This window comes from Schistocerca piceifrons, unplaced genomic scaffold (genome assembly GCF_021461385.2).
Source record: "Schistocerca piceifrons isolate TAMUIC-IGC-003096 unplaced genomic scaffold, iqSchPice1.1 HiC_scaffold_1870, whole genome shotgun sequence".
Taxonomy (NCBI): domain Eukaryota; kingdom Metazoa; phylum Arthropoda; class Insecta; order Orthoptera; family Acrididae; genus Schistocerca; species Schistocerca piceifrons.
In genome coordinates this window covers 411,445-435,449 of record NW_025727757.1, presented here as the reverse complement: position 1 = coordinate 435,449, position 24,005 = coordinate 411,445, and the positions used below count along the sequence as shown (strand labels likewise).

Here is a 24,005-nt window from a genome sequence, read left to right as displayed (position 1 = left end):
TGAAACAGTTTCGGAACACTGAATTCAGTATTTCTGCCTTTCTTCGGTCGTCCTCTGTTTCGGTGCCATCGTGGTCAACGAGTGACTGAATAGGGGATTTAGATCCGCTTACCGATTTTACATATGACCAAAACTTTTAGGGTTCTTGTTTAGACTGTTTGCCAATGTTTTATGTTCGAATTCGTTTGAATGCTTCTCTCATTGCTCTCTTTACGCTCTTTTTCGCTTCGTTCAGCTTTTCCTTATCAGCTATGATTCGACTACTCTTAAACCTACTGATGAAGCTTTCTTTGTTTCCGTAGTACCTTTCGTACATGATTGTTATACCACGGTGGATCTTTCCCCTCGCTTTGGACCTTAGTCGGTACGAACTTATCTAAGGCGTACTGGACGATGTTTCTGAATTTTTTCCATTTTTGTTCCACATCCTCTTCCTCAGAAATGAACGTTTGATGGTGGTCACTCAGATATTCTGCGATTTGTGCCTATCACTCTTGTAAGCAAATATATTTTCCTTCCTTTCTTGGCATTTCTTATTACACTTGTAGTCATTGATGCAACCACTGACTTATGATCACTGATACCCTCTTCTACATTCACGGAGTCGAAAAGTTCCGGTCTATTTGTTGCTATGAGGTCTTAAAACGTTAGCTTCACGAGTTGGTTCTCTAACTATCTGCTCGAAGTAATTCTCGGACAAGGCAGTCAGGATAATGTCACAAGAGTCTCTGTCCCCTGGCTCCAGTTCTGATTGTGTGACTATCCCATTCTATACCTGGTAGATTGAAGTCTCCCCCTATTATAATAGTATGATCACGAAACTTCTTCACGACGTTCTGCAGGTTCTCTCTGAGGCGCTCAACTACTACGGTTGCTGATGCAGGTGGTCTATAGATGCATCGACTATCATATCTGACCCACCTTTGATACTTAACTTAACCAGATTATTTCACATTCGCATTCGCTAATAACTTCACTGGATATTATTGAATTCTTTACTGCTATAAATACTCCTCCACCATTGGCGTTTATCCTATCCTTGCGGTATATATTCCATTCTGTGTCTAGGATTTCGTTACTGTTCACTTCCCGGTTTTAACCAACTTTCCGTTCCTAATACTAGTATGCGCACTAATTTCCTTCAATAAGAGATACTAATTCAGGAACCTTGCCCTGGATACTCCTGCAGTTTACCAATATTACGTTGACTTTTCCTGTTTTTGGTCTCTGAGGACGGACGTTCTTTGTCAACGATGATAATGTCCTCTCTGGTAAGCCGGTCAGGTATTTTATCGTTTCGCCCAAGGGGGGGTCCCTCTAACCTAAAAAAACCCCGTGTGCACGCCACACGTACTCTGCTACCCTAGTAGGCTGCTTCCGGTGTATAGTGCACGCCTGACCTGTCTAGGGGGGCCCTACAGTTCTCCACCCAATAACGGAGGTCGATGAATTTGCAACCATTATAGTCCGCAGAGTCGTCTGAGCCTCTGGTTTAGACCCTCCACACGGCTCCAAACCAGAGGACCGCGATCGACTCTGGGCACTATGCGGCAGATATTAAGCTCAGCTTGCACTCCGCGTGCGATGCTGGTTGTCTTCACCAAATCAGCCAGCCGCCGGAAGGAACCAAGGATGGCCTCAGAACCCAAGCGGCAGGCGTCATTCGTTCCGACATGTGCTACTATCTGCAGCCGGTCACACCCAGTGCGTTCAATAGCTGCCGGAAGGGCCTCCTCCACATTACGGACGAGACCCCCCGGCAAGCACACCGAGTGCACACTGGCATTCTTCCCCGACCTACCCGCTATTTTCCTAAGGGCCTCCACAACCCGCCTAACGTTGGAGCTCCCTATAACTAATAGGCCCGCCCTCTGTGACTGTCGGGACCTTGCCGGAGAATCGGCCACTAGCCCAACAGGCGAGGCATCCTGTGGTGGCTCGGAAACGATGTCATCACCACTAGGAAGCACCCCGTACCTGTTGGAAAGGGGTAAGGCAGCTGCCACGCGGCCAGATCCCACCTTCGCCTTTCGGCCAGGCACGCGCGAGCCCACCACTGTCCGCCATTCACCCTGGAGTGATGGCTGACCGGTAAGATGCTCACTGCCGGAAGACGCAGCGACATCAGGGGTTCCATGTGATTCCAAGGCCACCGAAGTAGGCATAGGTCTCACCACAGTTGCCCCAACGCCACTACGAGCCGACGCCTGCGCCTCGAGCTCGATGAGCCTAACAGACAAAGCCTCCACCTGCCCCCGAAGAGTGGCCAATTCTCCTTGCGTCCGCTCACAACAACCACAGTCCCTACACATGACTATGTTTACCCTACAAGCGAACGGTGTACTCGCCTTATTAGCAGCAGGAAATCGAAGTGCTCTCTCACTGACGGTCTAACCGACACTGAGCTGTTCTAACCAAACAAACAAAAGCCTGTACGATACGAGGGTCGATAGCAACGGCGATACTGTACACTACACTGTTATTAAAAATAAACGGTTGTGTCTAGTAGGCACTCAAACACGCAAGAAATTACAAAAATAAAATAGTAACTACCCAGATAACTGAAAATAAGTTGTACCTGTTTGAAGCTCGTAAAATGTGTAACAAGCGAACGGTGTACTCGCCTTATTAGCAGCAGGAAATCGAAGTGCTCTCTCACTGACGGTCTAACCGACACTGAGCTGTTCTAACCAAACAAACAAAAGCCTGTACGATACGAGGGTCAGTAGCAACGGCGATACTGTACACTACACTGTTATTAAAATAAAAGGTTGTGTCTAGTAGGCACTCAAACACGCAAGAAATTACAAAAATAAAATAGTAACTACCCAGATAACTGAAAATAAGTTGTACCTGTTTGAAGCTCGTAAAAATGTGTAACAAGCGAACGGTGTACTCGCCTTATTAGCAGCAGGAAATCGAAGTGCTCTCTCACTGACGGTCTACAGACAGTGCTGCCAACACGTTGTCCACACAGAAGTAGCAGAGGCACAATTGCAAAGACTGTTGTTAAGAAAGATGAATTACCACTGAGCTAATCAATGTACCCAGTGCTTCTGTCAAGTTTCCTGCATAGCGTAGCATAGCATAGCATAGCAGTTTGTACAAAATGAGGCACAAACTAAAGGTACGAGGGTGGTTTGAAAAGTTCTCGCAATCACCACGAGAGGTCAGCGCTAGAACTACGATCTGTTCACGTGATATCCATTGCACTGTTGCCTCTAACCACGTGACACGTGAGTGCTCTTGGAAGAGAGGTGTGCCGGTGATGTGACTCTTTTATTGTTCCTGCGTAGCGATTTTCGAAGGTGGAAAAAATCTAGATTATAGAAGTGATTAAGTGCTTCTTAAAGAAAGGTATGAAAGCAATTTCCAGAATAAACTATGGGATTCTGCCCCTTCATATTCAACTGTTGCCAAGTCGACGAACGATTTTAAATTTTGTCGGGAGAGCTTAGATGAAGATCCGCGCTGTGGTCGGCCAAGATGTGTCACTACTCCAGAAATCATTACAAAAGCGCACAAAATCGTCATGGAGGATCGCTGACTGATAATGCGTGAAACTGTTCACTCTTGCCAGATTTCGTCTGGAAAGGTATTTCACATTTTAACTGAAGAATTAGAAATGAAAAAAATATCTGTAAGATGGATGCCGCGACTCTTGACGCTGGATCCAAAACGCATGGACATATCAGAACAATGTTTGGCCTGTTTTAGGAGAAACGCGAACTAGATATTTTGCGACGGTTTGTGGCCACAGATGAAACTTGGGTGCACTACTACAGTTAAAGGAGTGGAAACATATTGATTTCCTGCCACCAAAAAAAGCAAAGACAATTCCTTCGGCGGGTAAGGTCATGGCATAAGTGTTCTGAGATGCGGAGGGGATTCTATTTCTAGATTATCTCCACACTGGGCAAACAGTTACTGGAGAATACTATGCTAAACCCATGGACAAACTGCAACAGAAGATATTCGATAAAAGGGCACGGTTAGCAAGGAAGAAAGTCATCTTCCATCAAGACAATGCGCGCCGGCAAACATGTGCCGTCGCCATGGGAAAATTACACGAACTAAGGTACGAATAGTCGCCACACACGTCTTCTACATCTACATCTACGTCCATACTCCGCAAGCCACCTGACGGTGTGTGGCGGAGGGTACCTTCAGTACCTCTATCGGTTCTCCCTTCTATTCCAGTCTCGTATTGTTCGTGGAAAGAAGGACTGTCGGTATGCCTCTGTGTGGGCTCTAATCTCTCTGGTTTTATCCTCATGGTCTCTTCGCGAGATATACGTAGGAGGGAGCAATATACTGCTTGACTCTTCGGTGAAGGTATGTTCTCGAAACTTCAATAAAAGCCCGTACCGAGCTTATTCACCTGATGTGGCTCCGTCAGACTTCCATCTCTTCTCAAACCTGAAAACGTTTCTTGGTGACCGAAGATTCGATTCACATGGAGAATTGATAGTCGGAAGTGACAACTATTTTGCAGGCCTGGAGGAAACTCATTTTCGAGATAGTATCAATGCACTGGTACACCGCTGGACCAAGTGCATTAATCTACAGGGACACAACATTGAAAAACAAAAAAGTTTCAGTGATGAAACTACTTTTTTTCCATTCCATTTCGAGAACTTTTCGAACCACCATGGTACATGCAAAGGCTAACAGTTACGCTGATCCAGCAGAAGAACTATTGCATAGGACTGTTGGACTACACAACAACCACACATATTACAACGGTAACAACTTTTAAATATATGTAATGTGGTACTGTGATCGTGAGACGATTTTTATAGCTCGTCTGTTAGCCAACATCTGTTCGAGGCAACGATGGTAAACATGGGGAGAGCAGAATGAAATCATTCTGCAGTGGAATATGCTGCGATATTTCTTGGCTGAGTTAAACCGTGCGAGTTGTAGTCTGAGTCTGGCGAACTGCTTTACCCCGCCATTAAGTTTCACAGGGAGAGCAACTTTGAAACTGAGCAGGTAGGAAATTCAAACAAGGACAGACCACGCAATATGTGTAAAATATATATATATATATATATATATATATATATATATATATATATATATATATATATATGGTGGTCAATTGATAGTGACCGGGCCAAATATCTCACGAAATGAACATCAAACGAAAAAACCACAAAGCACGAAACTCGTCTAGCTTGAAGGGGCACACCAGATCGCGCTATGGTTAGCCTGTAAGATGGCGCTGCCAAACGTCAAACGAATATCAACGGCGGTTTTTTTTTTTTTAAATGGGAACCCCCATTTTTTATTACGTATTCGTGAAGTACGTAAAGAAATATGAATATTTTAGTTGGACCTCGTTTTTCGCTTTGTGATAGATGTAATAGTCACAAACCTATAAGTGCGTGGTGTCACCTAACATTCCGCCAGTGCGGACGGTATTTGCTTCTTGATATATTACCCGTCTTAAAATGCACCGTTTACCAATTGCGGAAACGGTCGATATCGTGTTGATGTATGGCTATTGTGATCAAAATGCCCAACGGGCGTGTGATATGTATGCTGCTCGGTATGCTGGACGACATCATCCAAGTGTCCGGACCGTTCGCCGGATAGTTACGTTACTTAAGGAAACAGGAAGTGTTCGGCCACATGTGAAACGTCAACCACGACCTTCAACAAATCATGATGCCCAAGTATGTGTTTTAGCTGCTGTCGCGACTAATCCGCACGTCAGTAGCAGACAAATTGCGCGAGAATCGGGTATCTCAAAAACGTCGGTGTTGAGAATGCTACATCAATATCAGTTGCACCCATACCATATTTCTACGCACCAGGAATTGCATGACGACGACTTTGAATATCGTGTACAGTTCAGCCACTGGGCATGAGAAACTACGGGACGATGACACATTTTTTGCGCGCGTTCTATTTAGCCACGAAGCGTCATTCACCAACAGCGGTAACGTAAACCGGCATAATACGCACTACTGGGCAACGGAAAATCCACGATGGCTGCAACAAGTTGAACATCAGCGACCTTGGCTGATGCCCCATTTTATCTATGGCAATCTAAATGGTGGAATGTATGCTGATTTCCTACTGATGTTACTACAAGATGGATGTCCGGCACATAGGTCGCGTGTAGTTGAAGCGGTATTCAAATCAAATGGTTCAAAATGGCTCTGAGCACTATGCGACTTAACTTCTGAGGTCATCAGTCGCCTAGAACTTAGAACTAATTAAACCTACCTAACCTAAGGACATCACACACATCCATGTCCGAGGCAGGATTCGAACTGAAGCGGTATTGAATAGCATATTTCATGACAGTTGGATTGGTCGTCAAACCACCGTACCATGGCCCACAGGTTCACCGGATCTGACTTCCCCGGATTTCTTTCTGTGGGGAATGTTGAAAGATATTTGCTATCGTGATCAACCAAGAACGCCTGACAACATGCGTCAGCGCATTGTCAATGCATGTGCGAACATTAGGGAAGGCGAACCATTCGCTGTTGAGAGGAATTTCGTAACACGTATTGCCAAATGCATTGAGGTTTACGGACTTCGTTTTGAGCATTTATTGCATTAATGTGGTATTTACAGGTAATCACGCTGTAACGGCATGCGTTCTCAGAAATGATAAGTTCAAATAGGTACATGTATCACATTGGAACAACCGAAATAAAACGTTCAAACGTACATGCGTTCTGTATTTTAATTTACAAAACCTACCTGTTACCACTGTTCGTCTAAAATTGTGAGCCATATGTTTGTGACTATTACAGCGCCATCTATCACAAAGCGAAAGAAGTGGTCCAACTTAAACATTCATATTTGTTTACATACTACACGAATATGTAATAAAAATGGGGGTTCCTACTTAAAAAGACGCAGTTGATATCCGTTTGACCAATGGCAGCGCCTTCTAGCGGGCCAACCATAGCGCCATCGGGTTTCCCCCTTCAAGATAGACAAGTTTCGTTATTTGTACTTTTCTCGTTAGACGCTTATTTCGTGAGATATTTGACCCAGTGACGATCAATGGACCACCCTGTATTACTTGCGAAGTATATATATATAAACTTTCAGGAAACATTCCTCACACACAAATAAAGAAAAGATGTTATGTGGAGCCGGCCGGAGTGGCCGAGCAGTTAAAGGCGCTACAGTCTGGAACCGCACGACCGCTACGGTCGCAGGTTCGAATCCTGCCTCGGGCATGGATGCGTGTGATGTCCTTAGGTTAGTTAGGTTTAAGTAGTTCTAAGTTCTAGGGGACTTATGACCACAGCAGTTGAGTCCCATAGTGCTCAGAGCCATTTTGTTATGTTGACATGTGTCCGGAAACGCTTAATTTCTATGTTGGAGCTCATTTTAGTTTCGTCAGTATGTACTGTACTCATCATGATTTCATACGGAATACTCTACCTGTGCTGCTAGAACATGTGCCTTTACAAGTACGACACAACATGTGGTTCATGCACGATGGAGCTCCTGCACATTTCAGTCGAAGTGTTCGTTCGCTTCTCAACAACAGATTCGGTGATCGATGGATTGGTAGAGGCGGACCAATTCCATGGCCTCCACGCTCTCCTGACCTCAACCCTCTTGACTTTCATTTATGGGGGCATTTGAAAGCTCTTGTCTACGCAACCCCGGTACCAAATGTAAAGACTCTTCGTGCTCATATTGTGGACGGCTGTGATACAATACGCCATTCTCCAGGGCTGCATCAGCTCATCAGGGATTCCATGCGAAGGAGGGTGGATGCATGTATCCTCGCTAACGGAGGACATTTTCAACATTTCCTGTAACAAAGTGTTTGACGTCACGCTGGTACGTTCTGTAACTGTGTGTTTCCATTCCATGATTAAGGTGATTTGAAGAGAAGTAATAAAATGAGTTCTAACATGGAAAGTAAGCGTTTCCGGACACATGCCCACATAACAAATTTTCTTTCTCTGTGTGTGAGGAAAGTTTCCTGAAAGTTTGGCCGTACCTTTTTGTAACACCCTGTATATATATATATATATATATATATATATATATATATATATATATATATATATATGTATATATATATATATATATATAGGGTGAGTCACCTAACATTACCGCTGGATATATTTCGTAAACCACATCAAATACTGACGAATCGATTCCACAGACCGAACGTGAGGAGAGGGGCTAGTGTAATTGGTTAATACAAACCATACAAAAATGCACGGAAGTATGTTTTTTAACACAAACCTATGTTTCTTTAAATGGAACCCCGTTAGTTTTGTTAGCACATCTGAACATACAAACAAATACGTAATCAGTGCCGTTTGTTGCATTGTACAATGTTAATTACATCCGGAGATATTGTAACCAAACGTTGATGCTTGAGTACCACTCCTCCGCTGTTCGATCGTGTGTATCGGAGAGCACCGAATTACGTAGGGATCCAAAGGGAACGGTGCTGGACCTTAGGTACGGAAGAGACTCGAACAGCACATTACGTCCACATGCTAAGACCTTTTTATTGGTCTTTTTCACAGACGCACATGTACATTACCATGAGGGGTGAGGTATACGTACACACGTGGTTTCCGTTTTCAATTACGGAGTGGAATAGAGTGTGTCCCGACATGTCAGGCCATTAGATGTTCAATGTGGTGGCCATCATTTGCTGCACACAATTGCAATCTCTGGCGTAATGAATGTCGTACACGCCGCAGTACATCTGGTGTAATGTCGCCGCAGGCTGCCACAATACGTTGTTTCATATCCTCTGGGGTTGTAGGCACATCACGGTACACATTCTCCTTTAACGCACCCCACAGAAAGAAGTCCAGAGGTGTAAGATCAGGAGAACGGGCTGGCTAATTTATGCGTCCTCCACGTCCTATGAAACGCCCGTCGAACATCCCGTCAAGGGTCAACCTAGTGTTAATTGCGAAATGTGCAAGTGCACCATCATGCTGATACCACATACGTCGAAGCGTTTCCAGTGGGACATTTTCGAGCAACGTTGGCAGATCATTCTGTAGAAACGCGATGTATGTTGCAGCTGTTTGGGCCCCTGCAATGAAGTGAGGACCAATGATTCCGCACCATACATTTACAGTCCACGGTCGCTGTCGCTCTACCTGTCTGAGCCAGCGAGGATTGTCCACGGACCAGTAATGCATGTTCCGTAGATTCACTGCCCCGTGGTTTGTGAAACCCGCTTCATCGGTAAACAGGTAGAACTGCCACGCATTCTCTGTTAATGCCCATTGACAGAATTGTACTCGATGATTAAAGTCATCACCACGTAATTGCTGATGTAGCGACACATGAAACGGGTGAAAGCGGTGACGATGCAGTATGCGCATGACACTACTTTGACTCAGTCCACCGGCTCTCGCAATGTCCCGTGTACTCATGTGTGGGTTCATGGCAACAGCAGCTAACACACCAACTGCACCCGCTTCTCCTGTAATGGGCCTGTTAGGGACCCGTTTGCGTGCTACGACCATACCTGTTGCATACAGTTGGCGGTAGATGTTTTGCAATGTGCGGCACGTTGGATGCTCTCTGTCCTGGTACCGTTCTGCATACACCCTGCAGCCTTCTGCTGCATTTCGTCGACACTCGCCATAGATGAGTATCATCTCCGCCTTTTCAGAGTTCGAATACACCATGGTCACAGTTCCTACAACACTACACTATCACAGACGTCTGGTAACACGGTGTACTACAGTTGGTCTGCGTGCGGAGACGAATGCAGAATAACAATAGCAGCAAGCGCTACATGCGGACACTGCGACAGCTAGACCAAACCACAACAGTGCATTACAGCCACACTCGTAAACACGGTCGTCATCGTAAACATGTCCCTGCAGATGCTGCTCGCCGACCGTGGCCCGTGTTTGTTACAACATGCAACTGAACGTCGGAGGTTTCAAGCGTCAGCTTTAGGTTACAATATCTCCGAACGTAATTAACATTTTACAATGCAACAAACGGTACTGATTACGTATTTGTTTATATGTTCAGATGTGTAAACAGAACTAACGTGGTTCCATTTAAAAAAATGTAGGTTTGTGTCAAAAAACATACTTCCGTGCATTTTTGTATGGTTTGTATTAAACAATTACACTAGCCCCTCTCCTCACGGTCGGTCTGTGGAATCGGTTCGTCAGTATTTGATGTGGTTTACGAAATATATCCAGCGGTAACGTTAGGTGAATCACCCTATACATATATATATAATTTCATTAAAATTCATAGGATATTACTTTAATGAAATCAGAAATTTTGTTTCATTATTTTATTCAATGTAAGCATATCGTCTGTGTACCTCTTTAGCTGAGTGGTCAGCACAGGATACTGCCATAAAAAGGAACCATGTTCGATTCCCGCTAGTAAGAGGGATTTTTGCCTGGTGGGGGGGAGACTGTAACAGGGTGCACTTAGCCTCAGGATACTAACTGAGAAACTACTCGATCGAGTAGTAGCGGACAACCGCCAGGAGAGCAGTGAGTAACCCGACGTCCTCCCCTGCGTCCGGTACTGTATGCAACGAGGCCCTTCCCATACTGTATGCAATGACGCCATTGACAGAGGATGGCACAGCTGTTTGCCACTACTGATAGGCCTACCAGCGCCTGTCGACACAGTTCGTATACCCATATTTTTCAGACTGTGATTACAAGATTTTCTGGAGAATGAGTGAGTCTGAAAATAATCAGAAAGACTTTACAAGAGGCAATGCTCAAAGTACATTTCTGTAAAAATTCATGAAATCATGTTTGCTCATTGAAAGTGGTCAGAGTCAGCTGTGACTTTTAAGAGTGTAATGAAGACACAAGATAATGTAGGGAAAGTCAAAGAAAATGACTGAAGGGTGCATCTGTTTTGTGTGTGTGTGTGTGTGTGTGTGTGTGTGTGTGTGTGTGTGTGTGTGTGTGTGTGTGAGTGAGAGAGAGAGAGAAAGAGTGAGAGAGAGAGAGATATAGAGAGAGAGAGAGAGAGAGAGAGAGAGAGAGAGAGAGAGAGAGAGAGAGAGAGAGAGGTAAACGATAACATTGGTTACTGGTTTAAAACTGCTTGTATGTTATTTCATAACAAATTACGAATTATAGGGCCGTCATATATTTTCTCAGTGGAGTACACAAGTACAGCAGGAGTATTTAGACATGGCAGCTATAATAAGTAAGCCACTTGACAGAAGTTGGTATGTAACATGTTGGCAAGTGGAAACAACTGTGGTGGGAGTCTGCATTAGACATGGAATTCACAGTGGAGATAATAATCAAGGAAATGTGGGCATGGAGAAAAAAAACTAACATTTTAACATTTAAAAATACAATGTTACGTCAGTAACCATTTGAGATGCTCATGTATCAAATGATTCATACCTCTGATATTCCAGATGCTTTGTTGTTAAGAAGAACAGTGCAACGCTCCTTCTGACATACATGCATGTCTGAAGGAGCAGGCACTGCGGCGACTAAAGTAGTTATGAAGTACATTAAATGTAATCACAGTTGCGAATGCAAGCAACCATCAGCTGGGTAAGGGAGTGATGACTGTGAAATCTGGGCCGGACCAGGACTCGAACCTGGATTTTCCACTTGATGTGAGAGTCACCTTAATCCCGTTGGCTATCCGTACATGGTTCACAGCCGGACCCAAACATCCACATGTCATTGTGCCTGCGTCACAATCTGTACTGGCACACACACGTCATGTAATTCTCGTACAGTGGGGGACACTTTAACTGAAATTCACTGCCTCACATCGGTAGATAAATATGATATTGCAGCGCCTGTGTTTTAACAAGAACAATGCAGTGTTCCTTGCGCACATGTGTGAAGGACCATTGTATTGTTATTCTTATCAACTGTTGAGTGGTACTTAAGTAAATAAATTAGTGAAATCAAAGTTAACTAGAAATTAGAGTATAAATGGAAAACTTGGTTTAGTTTAGAGAGTTACATACTCGCATTCAGTGGGCAGAACACCAGAACAGAAGCGACAATGACCGTGAAGTCAGCAAGTTCCACATAAGCCGTCAGGGCATCGCCCGACCGGCTCACGTGTTTCTCAGTAGTCACATGCGATCAGAGGCCCCCGCCTACATTCCAAGAGCCAATGACCGACGCTAAGAAGATTCTTCGAGAAGCTTTTCAACGTGACAGAAGAGGCAATGGCCGTGAAGTCGTTCACCTCCAGTGAACTGAAGTGAATAAATACGCGAGACGCGGTGGGCCCGACAGATGAAGACAGATGAAGACGGGGACGAAGACGAAGACGGAGACGGGGACGGAGACGAAGACGAGAGACGAAGGAAGAAAAGAAGAGTAGCAGTAGTTTTCAGTCAGTTTCGGTGCTGAAGACCGTCATGCAAGAAGAGACTGCATCATGCACAGACGCACCAAGTCCGCCGCTGTAATGGAATAGCAAGCAGCAGCCGCGGCGCCAGAAGACAGAAGTTAAAAGGTATTGGAAGTCTGGTTTTTACATACCCGGGAGACTCGTGAGGACGGGAAGGAGACGGCCTCACATCAGTAGTCACCTGTGTGCTGGGATGAAGAGCTGACAGCCGAAGACTGGCACGCGGGAGTCCGTTGTTCGAGTCCGCCACACTGGCCTTCTCCCGCCGCACCGCTCCGCTGGCCGACGCAGAACACACGCGGCCGCTTAGAGAAGAGAAACACTGGGACGCCGCACCCAAGGTATCATCCGATGCACGATTTCGCTCGCAATAATTAAACGGGCCACCTCGCGCTGCGCGTCTCCGGTCAGCTGGGCGAGACGGCGACACGAGATACACACCGCTACGCGTAATCAGACGCCGCCGCCGCCGCTGCCACAGCAGAAGACTTCACAAACGACACAGCTGCCGCTCTCCGAACCAGAACATCCCGTAAGATACAGTTGTACAAATCTTCAATAAAAGTTATCTTGTGTAAAAATGATGTTTCATTCGACCTCATACCCGAGCCAAGGAAGAACCCACCCTGCCCACATGTTGTTAAGAGAGAAAAGTTAATTTATTTAATATTTTCACCCTGACAGAATGCTTTAGAATGCTCATCCTGACAATTGACAGCATCCAAAGAGAAAACCCAGTTACATTGAGTGACAGAAGTGTCACATTTAGTAACACAACTGTTACATTTGTGTCAGAAGCCGTTTTAGTTGTTACACAACACAGGCACTGCAATATCTTATTTATCTGCCGATTCTAGGCAGTGACTTTCAATTAAAATGTCCTCCTCTCTATTGGAATTACATGATGTGTGTATGGGTACTGGTTAAGATGTGTGAATGATGACATATGGAAGTTTGGGTGTGGCCACGAGCCATGCATGGATAGCTAGACTGATTAAGGCGACTGCTCATGTAAAGTGAGAAATTCGGGTTCGAGTCTCGGCGAAACACAAATTTTCATTGTCGTCATTTCTTTATGCGAGTGACAGCTGTGTGGATTTCCAGTTGTGAATAAATTTCATGATTGGTAGCTTATTGACTCTTGGACGCACAGGGGATGGTAATGGGAACTAGTATGGAAAATTGATGCTTTGAGGAGCAGATGGAAAATACCATGCAATAGTGTGTGAAATCTGAAGCAATAAAGAGGATGGTAAGGAGTTACATCATTTAAGATATTTAAGATATCAAAAGACTTCCTGAAATATGCATCTGAACGCCACAAATAGAGTTATAATACATTTAAAGGTAATGTATTAGTAACACGGTTTCTGCAAAAGACAGCTGTGGCCTTGTGTTTTATTTCTAACATTAGTTTTCGTGTTGCATTACAACGAGCAGCAGAGACTTGGGTTGACTAGTTTACAAGATAATGTACAACTAAAGGAGAACCAAGTCAAGCAGAGTGGGCTATCTACTCTCGAAGATAATAATTTCAATTTGTCAAGCTGCTCTTTAAGTGTTGCATGAATATTTAAACATGCAGGAAAATACAGGAAATTATGAGAACTACTAACCACAAGACTGGTAGGGAGTACTTGTACTGAGAGGTGAAGTAGAAACAAAGAATAATTAGATATTAAGGTCTCATCAAAATTGAATTTGCTTGCGATGGATCAGTAACGGCAACAGACGCAGTGGGAAAGGTCCTATCGGAAGGAAATAGTACAGAGTTCGATGGACAGTCTCTATTATCACCCCACAGAACTTCGAGCAAGACTGGGAGGCAGAGACTGAGCTGTACAATCCCCTCCCTGTGTTTGTTACAGAGGGTAGAGCACCAAAGTTCGTCATATACCTCGAGGAACATCTTAACAGAAAGTTCCAGGGACTGTGAAGGAAAGGTATAGTATTGTTAGGAACTGCCTGTAGCTGCCATGTGGCAGTGAAGACTGGTTTGTTGTGTTGTGAGGTAACTACATGGCGTATGGGGAATAAGCAAGAAGACTCTCCAGAAACATGTGCTTACATCTTCCCATGTAATACATGTATTCCATACAGGTACGGATGTTTGGGATACGTAGCAGTTAAGACTGAAGGAAGGCATCAAAGAAGTTCAGAGTCGGGCTGCTGGATTTGTTACCAGTGAGTTCTAACAACACGTAAGGGTTACAGAGATTCTTCAGGAACTCACACGGGAATCCCTGGAGAGAACGCGACGTTCTTTCCGAGAAGTATTGAGAAAACTCAGAGAATCAGGATTTAAAGCTTACTCCCGAACGATTCTATTGCTGCCAACGTACATTGCGCGTAACGACCACGAAGACAAGATACGATAAATTCAGCCTCGTATGAGGCATATAGATAGTCGTTTTCCGTCGCTCTATTTGCGAGTGGAACAGGAAAGGAAATGATTGGTAGTTGTACAGTGTACCCTCCACCACGCACAGTACGGTGGGTTGTGGAGTATCTATGTAGATATACATGTAGATGTAGATACTCTGAGTGGGAACCAAATGCTGTTACTTAGAATCTGGTGTACTTCGCACAAGTTGTATATAATTCCGCTGGTAAGGGTAAATGATCTTTTTCTATGGAAATTGTAGCTTTATTGCAGAAATGTACATGGAAAGTGAAAGAGAAATAAGAGAGTCGCCAAATTGTAATACCGATGTAGGGAATAGTGATTACTCTGATGGTTTGCTACACTACACGTAAGTTATCTGCAGGTGAGGCTTTACTGCACAACAACAAAACAAATAGGATATTTCAGGTCTAGTACTGTCCTGCTTGACCACGCTGCAGCATACTGAAGAGTTCCTTGTGCTGGTATTGGGCGATGCACTTCCTCCTCATCTTCATCTTCCCTCTGCGCAGCATGACGCCATTTGCAAGTAACTATCAGCAGTATCAGACACAACAACCAACAATAATGCCTACATTGCATCAACAGGTTTACAATGACAACTACAACACAGAGAACAAGGCCTGCACACTTGAGTGCCCTGGCTGCAAACTGTACAAGTCATTTTCTCTGGCTTGTTTCTGTTCTGAACAGCATTCATCGCTAGAATGGCTCCTGGTGTGCCCACAGCTAATGTACCTTTCCCTAAGAGGCTTGATGTCAAAACCAAAAAACTAGTTTCATGCTCATATGCAACTGAACGTAACTAATGACAGCAAATGGGGTCAAAACAACTGATCAAGCTACGAAAAACTTGGCTATTTCATAATCTTTTTTGCTAACTAACTAGCTATAAACACAGTTCAATTTAGAGATTCGATAAACCTGATCTGACAAGTCAATGAGAACGTTCTGAGTTCTCAGAAAATGGCCATTAGTCTTGGAGTATTTTATGCCACAAACAGATCGACAGAAACTCAGTTGTACACATTGTAGGTTTAGAAGTACATACATGCTTAAAACTGGGCAATACAGATCAGTGGCTTGTCTTATGCTTACCTGATTTTTGATGGTGGCTCCAAGTCAACAGCTGCTGTGTCCTTATTCTCCTGAGCTGGTACTATTGGGGATGATCCTGAAAGATGGCGTCATTGAGTCCTTTTTCCGTACATAGTACCCTCTACACTTGTATGAACAACAACCTGTAGCATAAATTTATTGCTACTGGTTCAATTTCTTAAGAAAATGTAGTCTGACCTACAAATTTATCCTGCTATCGCAAATTTTACTTCTTGCTCACTTATTTTCACATAAAAAATATTTATTTACAAAAGTTGCTGAAACTAGTAGCTGGAGGTATTGTGAATATAAAAAATTTAATTAAAAAAATAGCCAAAACTTAGTTGAGAGTATAGCAAAGTTGTTCAACTTTTTTCCATAGAATAATATAAATATTAACAACAAAAGTAAAGAATTACACTAGAAATTCTAGATCATTAAATTCTTTCTTCTTTATTATTTATTTAAAAGTTCTTAATTAATATTCTGTGTTGTGCATCAAATGTTAGATTTTTCTTGCTATACATGACTATAATGCTAAAGTGTCTACAGGAATTTTCAATTAAAGTTGTACATAATTTCATCATAGTCTTTTGAGTGGTAAAAATATTCCTTCTGCAAGTTAAGTTAATTGCATAGATAAGTAGTTTGTTACGAGATTTAATGTACTAATATTAACATCGCCCTTCAAGTGTGCAAATCATTTAAAATCAAGAAATGTGTCACAAGCTTTGGGAAATTATTTGGCGGGCCTAAATTCCACAGATCCTCAGGCAAATCTTAATTCCTTCCATTTTTCAAGTATAATGCATGTAGCTTAACTTGGTCAAACAATGATGAATCAGTCACTTTGTGATTTTTACAATTGGGGTGAAACATGACAAATACGCAGTTTGGGATATCAAACTCTGTTAAATCCCTGAAAATTTTTGTTGTTAATTAATCCAGCTACTTCTAAGATTTGTAAGTCATTAACAGATATCAGAATTTTTAGATTTTTCACTCTATTTTGTTGTTGCTCTGGCTCATAATTTGGTTCATATTTAGTAACAGGCAAATACTCACGAAAATATTTGGACCCAAGATTCAAGATGGTACCTGGATGCGCAAACACTCTGAAGATCTGTACTCAATGACTGAACGTTTCACATGAGTTGCATGGCAAAGGCGATTCAAATTCTATGGACATATAGCAAGAATGGACGCCTCTAGAACAGCCAAGAAAATATTCCTTATCGTCAAAGGAATTCGCCAAACCAGGACACGCTGGCTAACAGAAACCCAACATGACCTCACAGAACTCAGTATAAGCCCATTAGAAACCACACCATTGTGTACAGACAAAAAATCAACTGTCATACGTTCACAACTACAAACCTGATGGAAAAGAATCTGGAATTGAAAAACAGATGGACAAGAAAAGAAGACAAGTACATAGCGAAAGGATGAAGCAGTTTTGGGAAGAAAAGAAGAACAATAAATCTAAGAATACCAGTGCTAACTAATGGTTCTATTTGCTCCTTAAATGGGGAAACGAATAAATAATAATAATAGGTACACAAATATCCAAGTGTTCTTCTTATGGAAGAGTTTCTTATTTCACTTACAGCCATCTAAGAATAATAGCTCCAAGCCACCTTCCCATGTAATTTCTTTATAATATTTAAATAATCAACCAGGCATATAGTGGATAAAGCACCTCATTTTTCTTACTCTTTAGTTTGCCATTATTAAGTATATTTCCATCCATAATTATGGACAACAAAACTGATGATGTAATAAGAGAATGCTCTTATCTAGACATTACTTATTTCCATTCTTAATGGTTATGAAATCAATTACTATCAATTAACTTATTATTAAATTTTCATCATATGTTTAGTAATCTGATCCATCAGTTGTAACAATTCTAAAGCTCATGTAAATTGAATGTGCATAGGATGAAGTCATTAATCTCATATTTATTTTCAGTGTCCTTATTAGAAACAACTTGGTTATATTTTCTTTCTGTATTCACAGAAAATGAGTAAAACTGGAAGCTCTCGATCTTGTTCATTTTAGAAGGATAAAATTTTATAAGCCATTTCTAAATTAATTGTTAGAGCACCATGTTTGAAGTCAATCAAATTATCTTTTCCATCACTTATAGTTTTTTCTAAATTCCATATGGTGTCAAAAAATGGAATATGTGTGGGATAATGTGCTTCTGAATTAGTGGTCCACCAATATCAGCATTAAGCTTGAATAAAGCAACAATATTAGTTTTTTGATGAAAAGAATGAGTATGCTTAATAAACATCCCACCACCTATATTAACATCTATATCTATTAATTCGAATGGAATAATTTTTGGGGCATCGTTAGCAACATTCTTTATTAGCTTCAGTAATTTGGTTACAAAATCCTAGCACATATCCAATACTATATTTTATGTCCATATGTAATATAACATCACTCTCAGTAGTAACTGTACTTAAAATTTCGTCTATTTTAATGTTTATATTATGCTTGTTTGAATGACTAAATTTTTCCAAGCCAACTGTATTTACCAATAGGAATTTCTATTGTTCCTCCAACACAGTAAAGTTTATTATCTTTTCATGTAATATTTGGACTTATAAATGTTGTATGAAAATCAACTAGTGCAACATCTCTCTAGAGTGAATCTTTTATGAGAACAGATGACTCACCACTCAAATACAATAAGCAATACAGTTAATATTGACAAAAACGTTATCAAATAAATGAAAACTGATGGGGACCACAGATAAGATTTCCAGAAAAAAAATCGGAAATTAATAAGGTGAGCTTCTACACAATTCTATTTGATTTGCAATAATAGGACCAAGTGGTTGTGGCAAATCTACATTAATGATTGACAATTATATTCTACCTCCAGAATGGTTAAACTGGACGAAAACAAATCACTTGTATGTGTAGATCAACCGAAATATCAAGAATTTCTAAAAATAGGTAAAAAATTTGAAGAAAAAATTAATGATAAGAATACTACTTTTAATGAGGACTATGATGAAATTACACCACTGGATCAATGTCAAAACAATTCACTTGAAGTATATGATGATTTCGGTCTTCAGGGTCAATATGTTGTTAGAGAATATTTTACTAGGGGTAAACACAGAGAAATAGATTGTTTTTATTTAGCTCACACATATTCTAAAATAATTAAACCATTAGTCAGAGATAATCTAAAGCTTTTAAATATTTTTAGACAGGCTGACATAAATGTAAATTATATTTACCAAGAGTCTGTTGGCAATGATTTAAGTTCTGGTGATTTTAAAGAGTATTAAAGTAAATGTTGGAATGAGGGTCAGTTTTGGTTTCTTACATTATATATGACTAGCAAGAGAAATATCATATATTTTTGGTAACACATTAAACATGTTAAACAAGAATGTAAGACATTAAAAATATTTAATTCGTATTTTTATCTTTAGTAAATGTTTCCAAAATATGACCCACAACTTGTTAGAAAAACTAAAAGAAACAGAAAGAAGTTGAAGAATTGAAGGAAGAGCTCCAGCTTCGAAAAAAAACTACCTAGAATAGAATATAAGATGTATAAAAATAGAAGATAAACACTTTATTGATGCAACTGAGGAGATAAAACAAGGAATTGAAAGATTAGCTGATGATAGCCTGAAAGTATTTGAAGAAAATAGAGATGATGAAAAACAAATGGGTTCATATCATAGAAAATTACCTTTATACCAAAATACGCATTATGAATGGTCTGTTGATAACCCTGCTTTGCATTGCTGTAAATTAACTGAAATAAAAACTACAAGCTGAATTGAATAAATATGAAGCAGAGATTAAAACTAGAGAGAAGTTAATAGAGCAAGCTCAGGGTGATGTTGAAAAATAAATATAAGACAAAGAATGTTAAAGTATATTAATCATACTGATAAAGTTTTTGCATTAAAAGCTGTAGGTACATTTGAATTTGTTCTTTCTTTGTCCCTTGAAATCAATGGAGATAAAGTAACTACTGGTGAAAAGAATATCAAGGTACAGATGGATTAACGAATATGTCAACTAAAATAGGTAGTTATATAGATGACATGAATGATAAACTTGATATTTTTGATTTATCAAATTATGCTGGTATGTTGTACCATTTAGAAGCATTATATTTATATGTTGTACCATTCAGGAGCATTATATTCTGATAACAATCCAAATGAAATAAAATCAAGTAAAGGTTAAAAGTACAAAGGTGTGAAAAGAGTAACAGCTGGTGTCGATTTCCCAAAATTAAAAGCAGATTTAGAGTCAATTTTTGGTGGAGTCTTAATGAGGAAATATACACATAAAAAACATCTGAATGTGTTTAGATGAATGATGTGCAAGAATTAATCGATGGACTGGCAGTATTTCATAGACAAAACATAGTTGGAAATAAGAATTATCGTAATGAAAAAGTTGGCAAAACACAGATGTTAACAAAGAAATTTAGTGACCTCATCAAGAAACTAAAAGGAAGTCTATATCTGATTAGATTTATCAGTACTCTTCCTCACACTTTTTGGAAGAGCAAAAGTCAACATTCATTAATGAATCTCCAAAGCAGATGAACCATTAGCTAGATGAGATCAGAAGTAAATCCATTAGATGAAGTATGGACAACAGGAAACAGTGTAATAAGTGTATGGAAATCAAAAATGTTGAAGAACATCATACACTTTCAACTACTTAGTTTCAGCTACTGTTTTTAAAAAAAAAAAAAAATTTTTATGATAACTTCGCTATACTTTCAGCTAAATAATATACAGCTACTTTTTTAAACAATTATTAGAAAATAAGTGAGCCAAATATAAAATTTGGGACAGTAGGATAAATTTGTAGGTTCAGACTAAACTGAATTTCTTCCCTTAAAATATTGAGCCTGAACCTAAAAATTTATCCTACAACAGGCAGATCTCTATCAAACTACTCCTGGTAAATGTTAGCCATCACAGGTTAATTACAACAATATGATGTTTTTCCTATGTAAAGCTCATACCACACATGATCAGCTGCAAATCATTAATAATACCAACTATGGAATTTCCAATTTGTTTCAGTACTTTTCCTTTGTACAACAAGCACCAAACAGAATGAACAAATATTTTCTTCAGTAACTTTCTACAGTTATAAAGTTCAAAAACTTAATTGTAATTGCAATTAAGATCTAGCAGATTGGGCTATAACCAGTAATTCACACAACAAATACAATAACTACTGCAAGTGCTGCTAATATCTCACTTCTCTGAGTAAGCAATTACCAATCTTCAAGTATGGAAACATATTCAAATCAGTGAATAGTCCTTTTAAATACTCGTAGATCGATAGGCCATGAATATTCTGTAAGAATTTCCTGGATCCCAACAGTGGTCGTTACACCTTGTTTCCTTGCAGCAGTGGTTGAAAAATGTTTATTCTCCGTTTTACCTGCAGGATTATTGACTTCAATCAGTCCTACAAAGCAGACACCGCATTTAGGATATTAAAAGGTACCTTTGGAGACAGAAACATCTGTATGAAAATAAAGAGCTTAGACAGGACGTCAGTACCAAGCATAGGAACCATGGGTTGAAAACGTGGAAGATATATATATGTATATTACAGGGTGCCCATTTATCTTGAGCACCCTAAATAACTGTTTGTCCAGATGCAAATTACAAAATGTTTCAAGTAAATGTTCTTTAGCCGTGAGGGGGACATCAATCATCATGATTGCCTTCGTTGAAGCTTTGTCTTTTAGAAAGATATGAGCAGTGGTATGACCTTTTTAAATGGCATCCTGTGTTTTTTATTCGGTAATTCATTTCCTCTCCTAAAGACCTACTCAAAAATATGTCACAGTGTATCATTCCCTGATACACAATGTTATTAATTACATAACACAATATTGACGTTGACGCTCCCAGCGCTTAGTGGAGGTACTCGTGCTGACGTTGACAGAGGACAAATGTTACCATAAGTAGAATGCAGACCCGTCATTCCGTCAATCATTGTCAGTTGAAGAGTTGTGTGAGTAGAGTGTACACCAACGATGAGAAGGTAGAAATACTACTCATCCACAGGGAATGTAAGTTACCAGAATACTGTACTGCAGTACTGTATTCTTATGTACGGGTACATTTAGTACAGTAGTTTCCTCTTTCTAAATACTGTTATGTAGAATAGGGATACAGGAAAGGCTGTCCTTCCTACAAACTGCATCGACATAATGTTTCTTTTATTGTTGTTGTTGAAGGTAGGCGAAATGCTGCACAGGCAGCGGAACTGTACAGAGAGTGATATTCTGACAAGAATTCACCTTACTGACGGATGTTTTGCCCTCTTGTTGCGACGCTTCAGGAAACGGGAAGTTTCAACCCACGACAACGCAGTCGTCGTAGCACTCGCAAAGACGAAGCTGCCGAAGTTACTGTTCTCGCTTCTGTTGCTATGAATCCACATGTAAGCATACGACAGCTTGAACACGATATTGGCAATTCTAAAAGCAGTGTACACCGTGTTCTTATACATCACCGGTTCTATCCTTACCATCAAGAATTGCATGGGAATGATTTGCAGAATCGTGCACAGTTCTGTCAGTTGCAACAGCAATGCGAACTTCTTCTCCAATGTTCTATTTACCGATGAATGTTCCTTCTCAAACAAAGGACAGGTAAATACATGGAACATGCATTATTGTTCCAGGGACAATCCACAATAGCTTAGACAGGTGGAACATCAGCACCGATGGAGAGTTAACGTCTGGCGTGGGATACTTTGTACTACAGTTATTGGCCCTTATTTCATCAATGGTGGTCTAAACGGCACAGCCAACTTCCTCTGATGAATTCTTCCTCCTCTTCTGGATGAAGTGCCGCTAAGAAAGAGAATGGTTATGTGGTATCAACAAGATGGGTGTCCAGCACATAATGCCTTCCATGCATGTCATGTTCTGAACCGAAGGTATCCTGCCAGATGGATTGGTCGAGGAGGAACAGTTACTTGGCCTGATAGGTATCCTGATTTAATCCTCTGCACTTTTTTCCTCTGGGATGCATTAAAGACGTTGTCCATCGTGATACTCCAACAACTGAAGAGGACATGGAGGAATGTGTTGTGCTTGCTTGTAATTCTGGAAGCAGCACATAATTCTTTCGTTCAACGAGTGCACCAGTGTATCGGTGTCACCACTTTGAGCACCATTGAATGTTTTACTCCTGGTCAAAGTCAAGTTTGTGTTATGTTTTTACTTGGTTTTCGTTTGTTTTCTGACAACTCCAGCAAGCGGACGAGTTTGTGAGCCCGGGCTCAAAGTCAGTGTTCTGTTATGTAATTAATAACGTTGTGTTTCAGTGAATGGTACTCCGTGATACATTTTTGAATAGGTCTTTTGGAGAGGAAATGAATTACCGTTAAAAAATACAGGGCGCCATTTAAAAGTCATACCACTGTTCATATCTGTGTAAAAAAACAAAGCTACAACGAAGGCAATCGTGCTGATTGATTTCCCCCTGATGGCTAAAGATCATTTGCTTGAAACATTTTGTAATTTGCATCTGGACAAACAGTTATTTAGGTGAGCAAGATAAATGGGACACCATATTTATATATGAGCTTTTTAAAGGAAACAGCTGGAACACCGAGTCATGGAAACAGAAAAAAAGTAACTGATGCTCAAAAGCATTTGACTGAACACTGAAAGAGCCAACATGGTTGAAGAATTGTAAAAATATCTGGGAGAACCAATCAGGACAGCACTGTTGCATCTGTTTTCCTTTGATGTATTACGTACTCCAAGAACAATATAATAGATGCAAAATGCCAGTGTCTAAAGGTGCAATGTCTACCGAAACACCAGTTTAATAAGTCATGGTTACAAAGTACTAACTCGAGTGTGGGTTCTAGAGAGACATAGGACCCTATCAGGATATACTGATTTATGATTTGTATGAATTAAAGAATGACATGATTAATGTTACAGCATTTGTGGATTTTCAAAAAGCTTTCGAGACTGTGGAATAAAATACATTACTAAAATTCTGAAGGCAATAGGGGCAAAACAAAGTAGCTAGAAGATCAGCTACAGATCTTACCAAAACCAAAGAGCTGTTGTATACGTCTAAACTCACGAAATGGA

The 24,005-nt window shown here is 40.8% G+C and overlaps 1 protein-coding gene across 1 annotated transcript in view; it reads right to left on the bottom strand.

Annotated features, from left to right (window-relative positions):
- Positions 1-24,005, bottom strand: part of LOC124741112 (ankyrin repeat and protein kinase domain-containing protein 1-like) — a 99,763-nt gene that overhangs the window by 30,410 nt on the left and 45,348 nt on the right. The window contains exon 3 of the mRNA XM_047248647.1: positions 15,860-15,935. Within this exon, the coding sequence (XP_047104603.1) occupies positions 15,860-15,935 (76 nt within the window). The remainder of the gene's footprint in view (positions 1-15,859; positions 15,936-24,005) is intronic.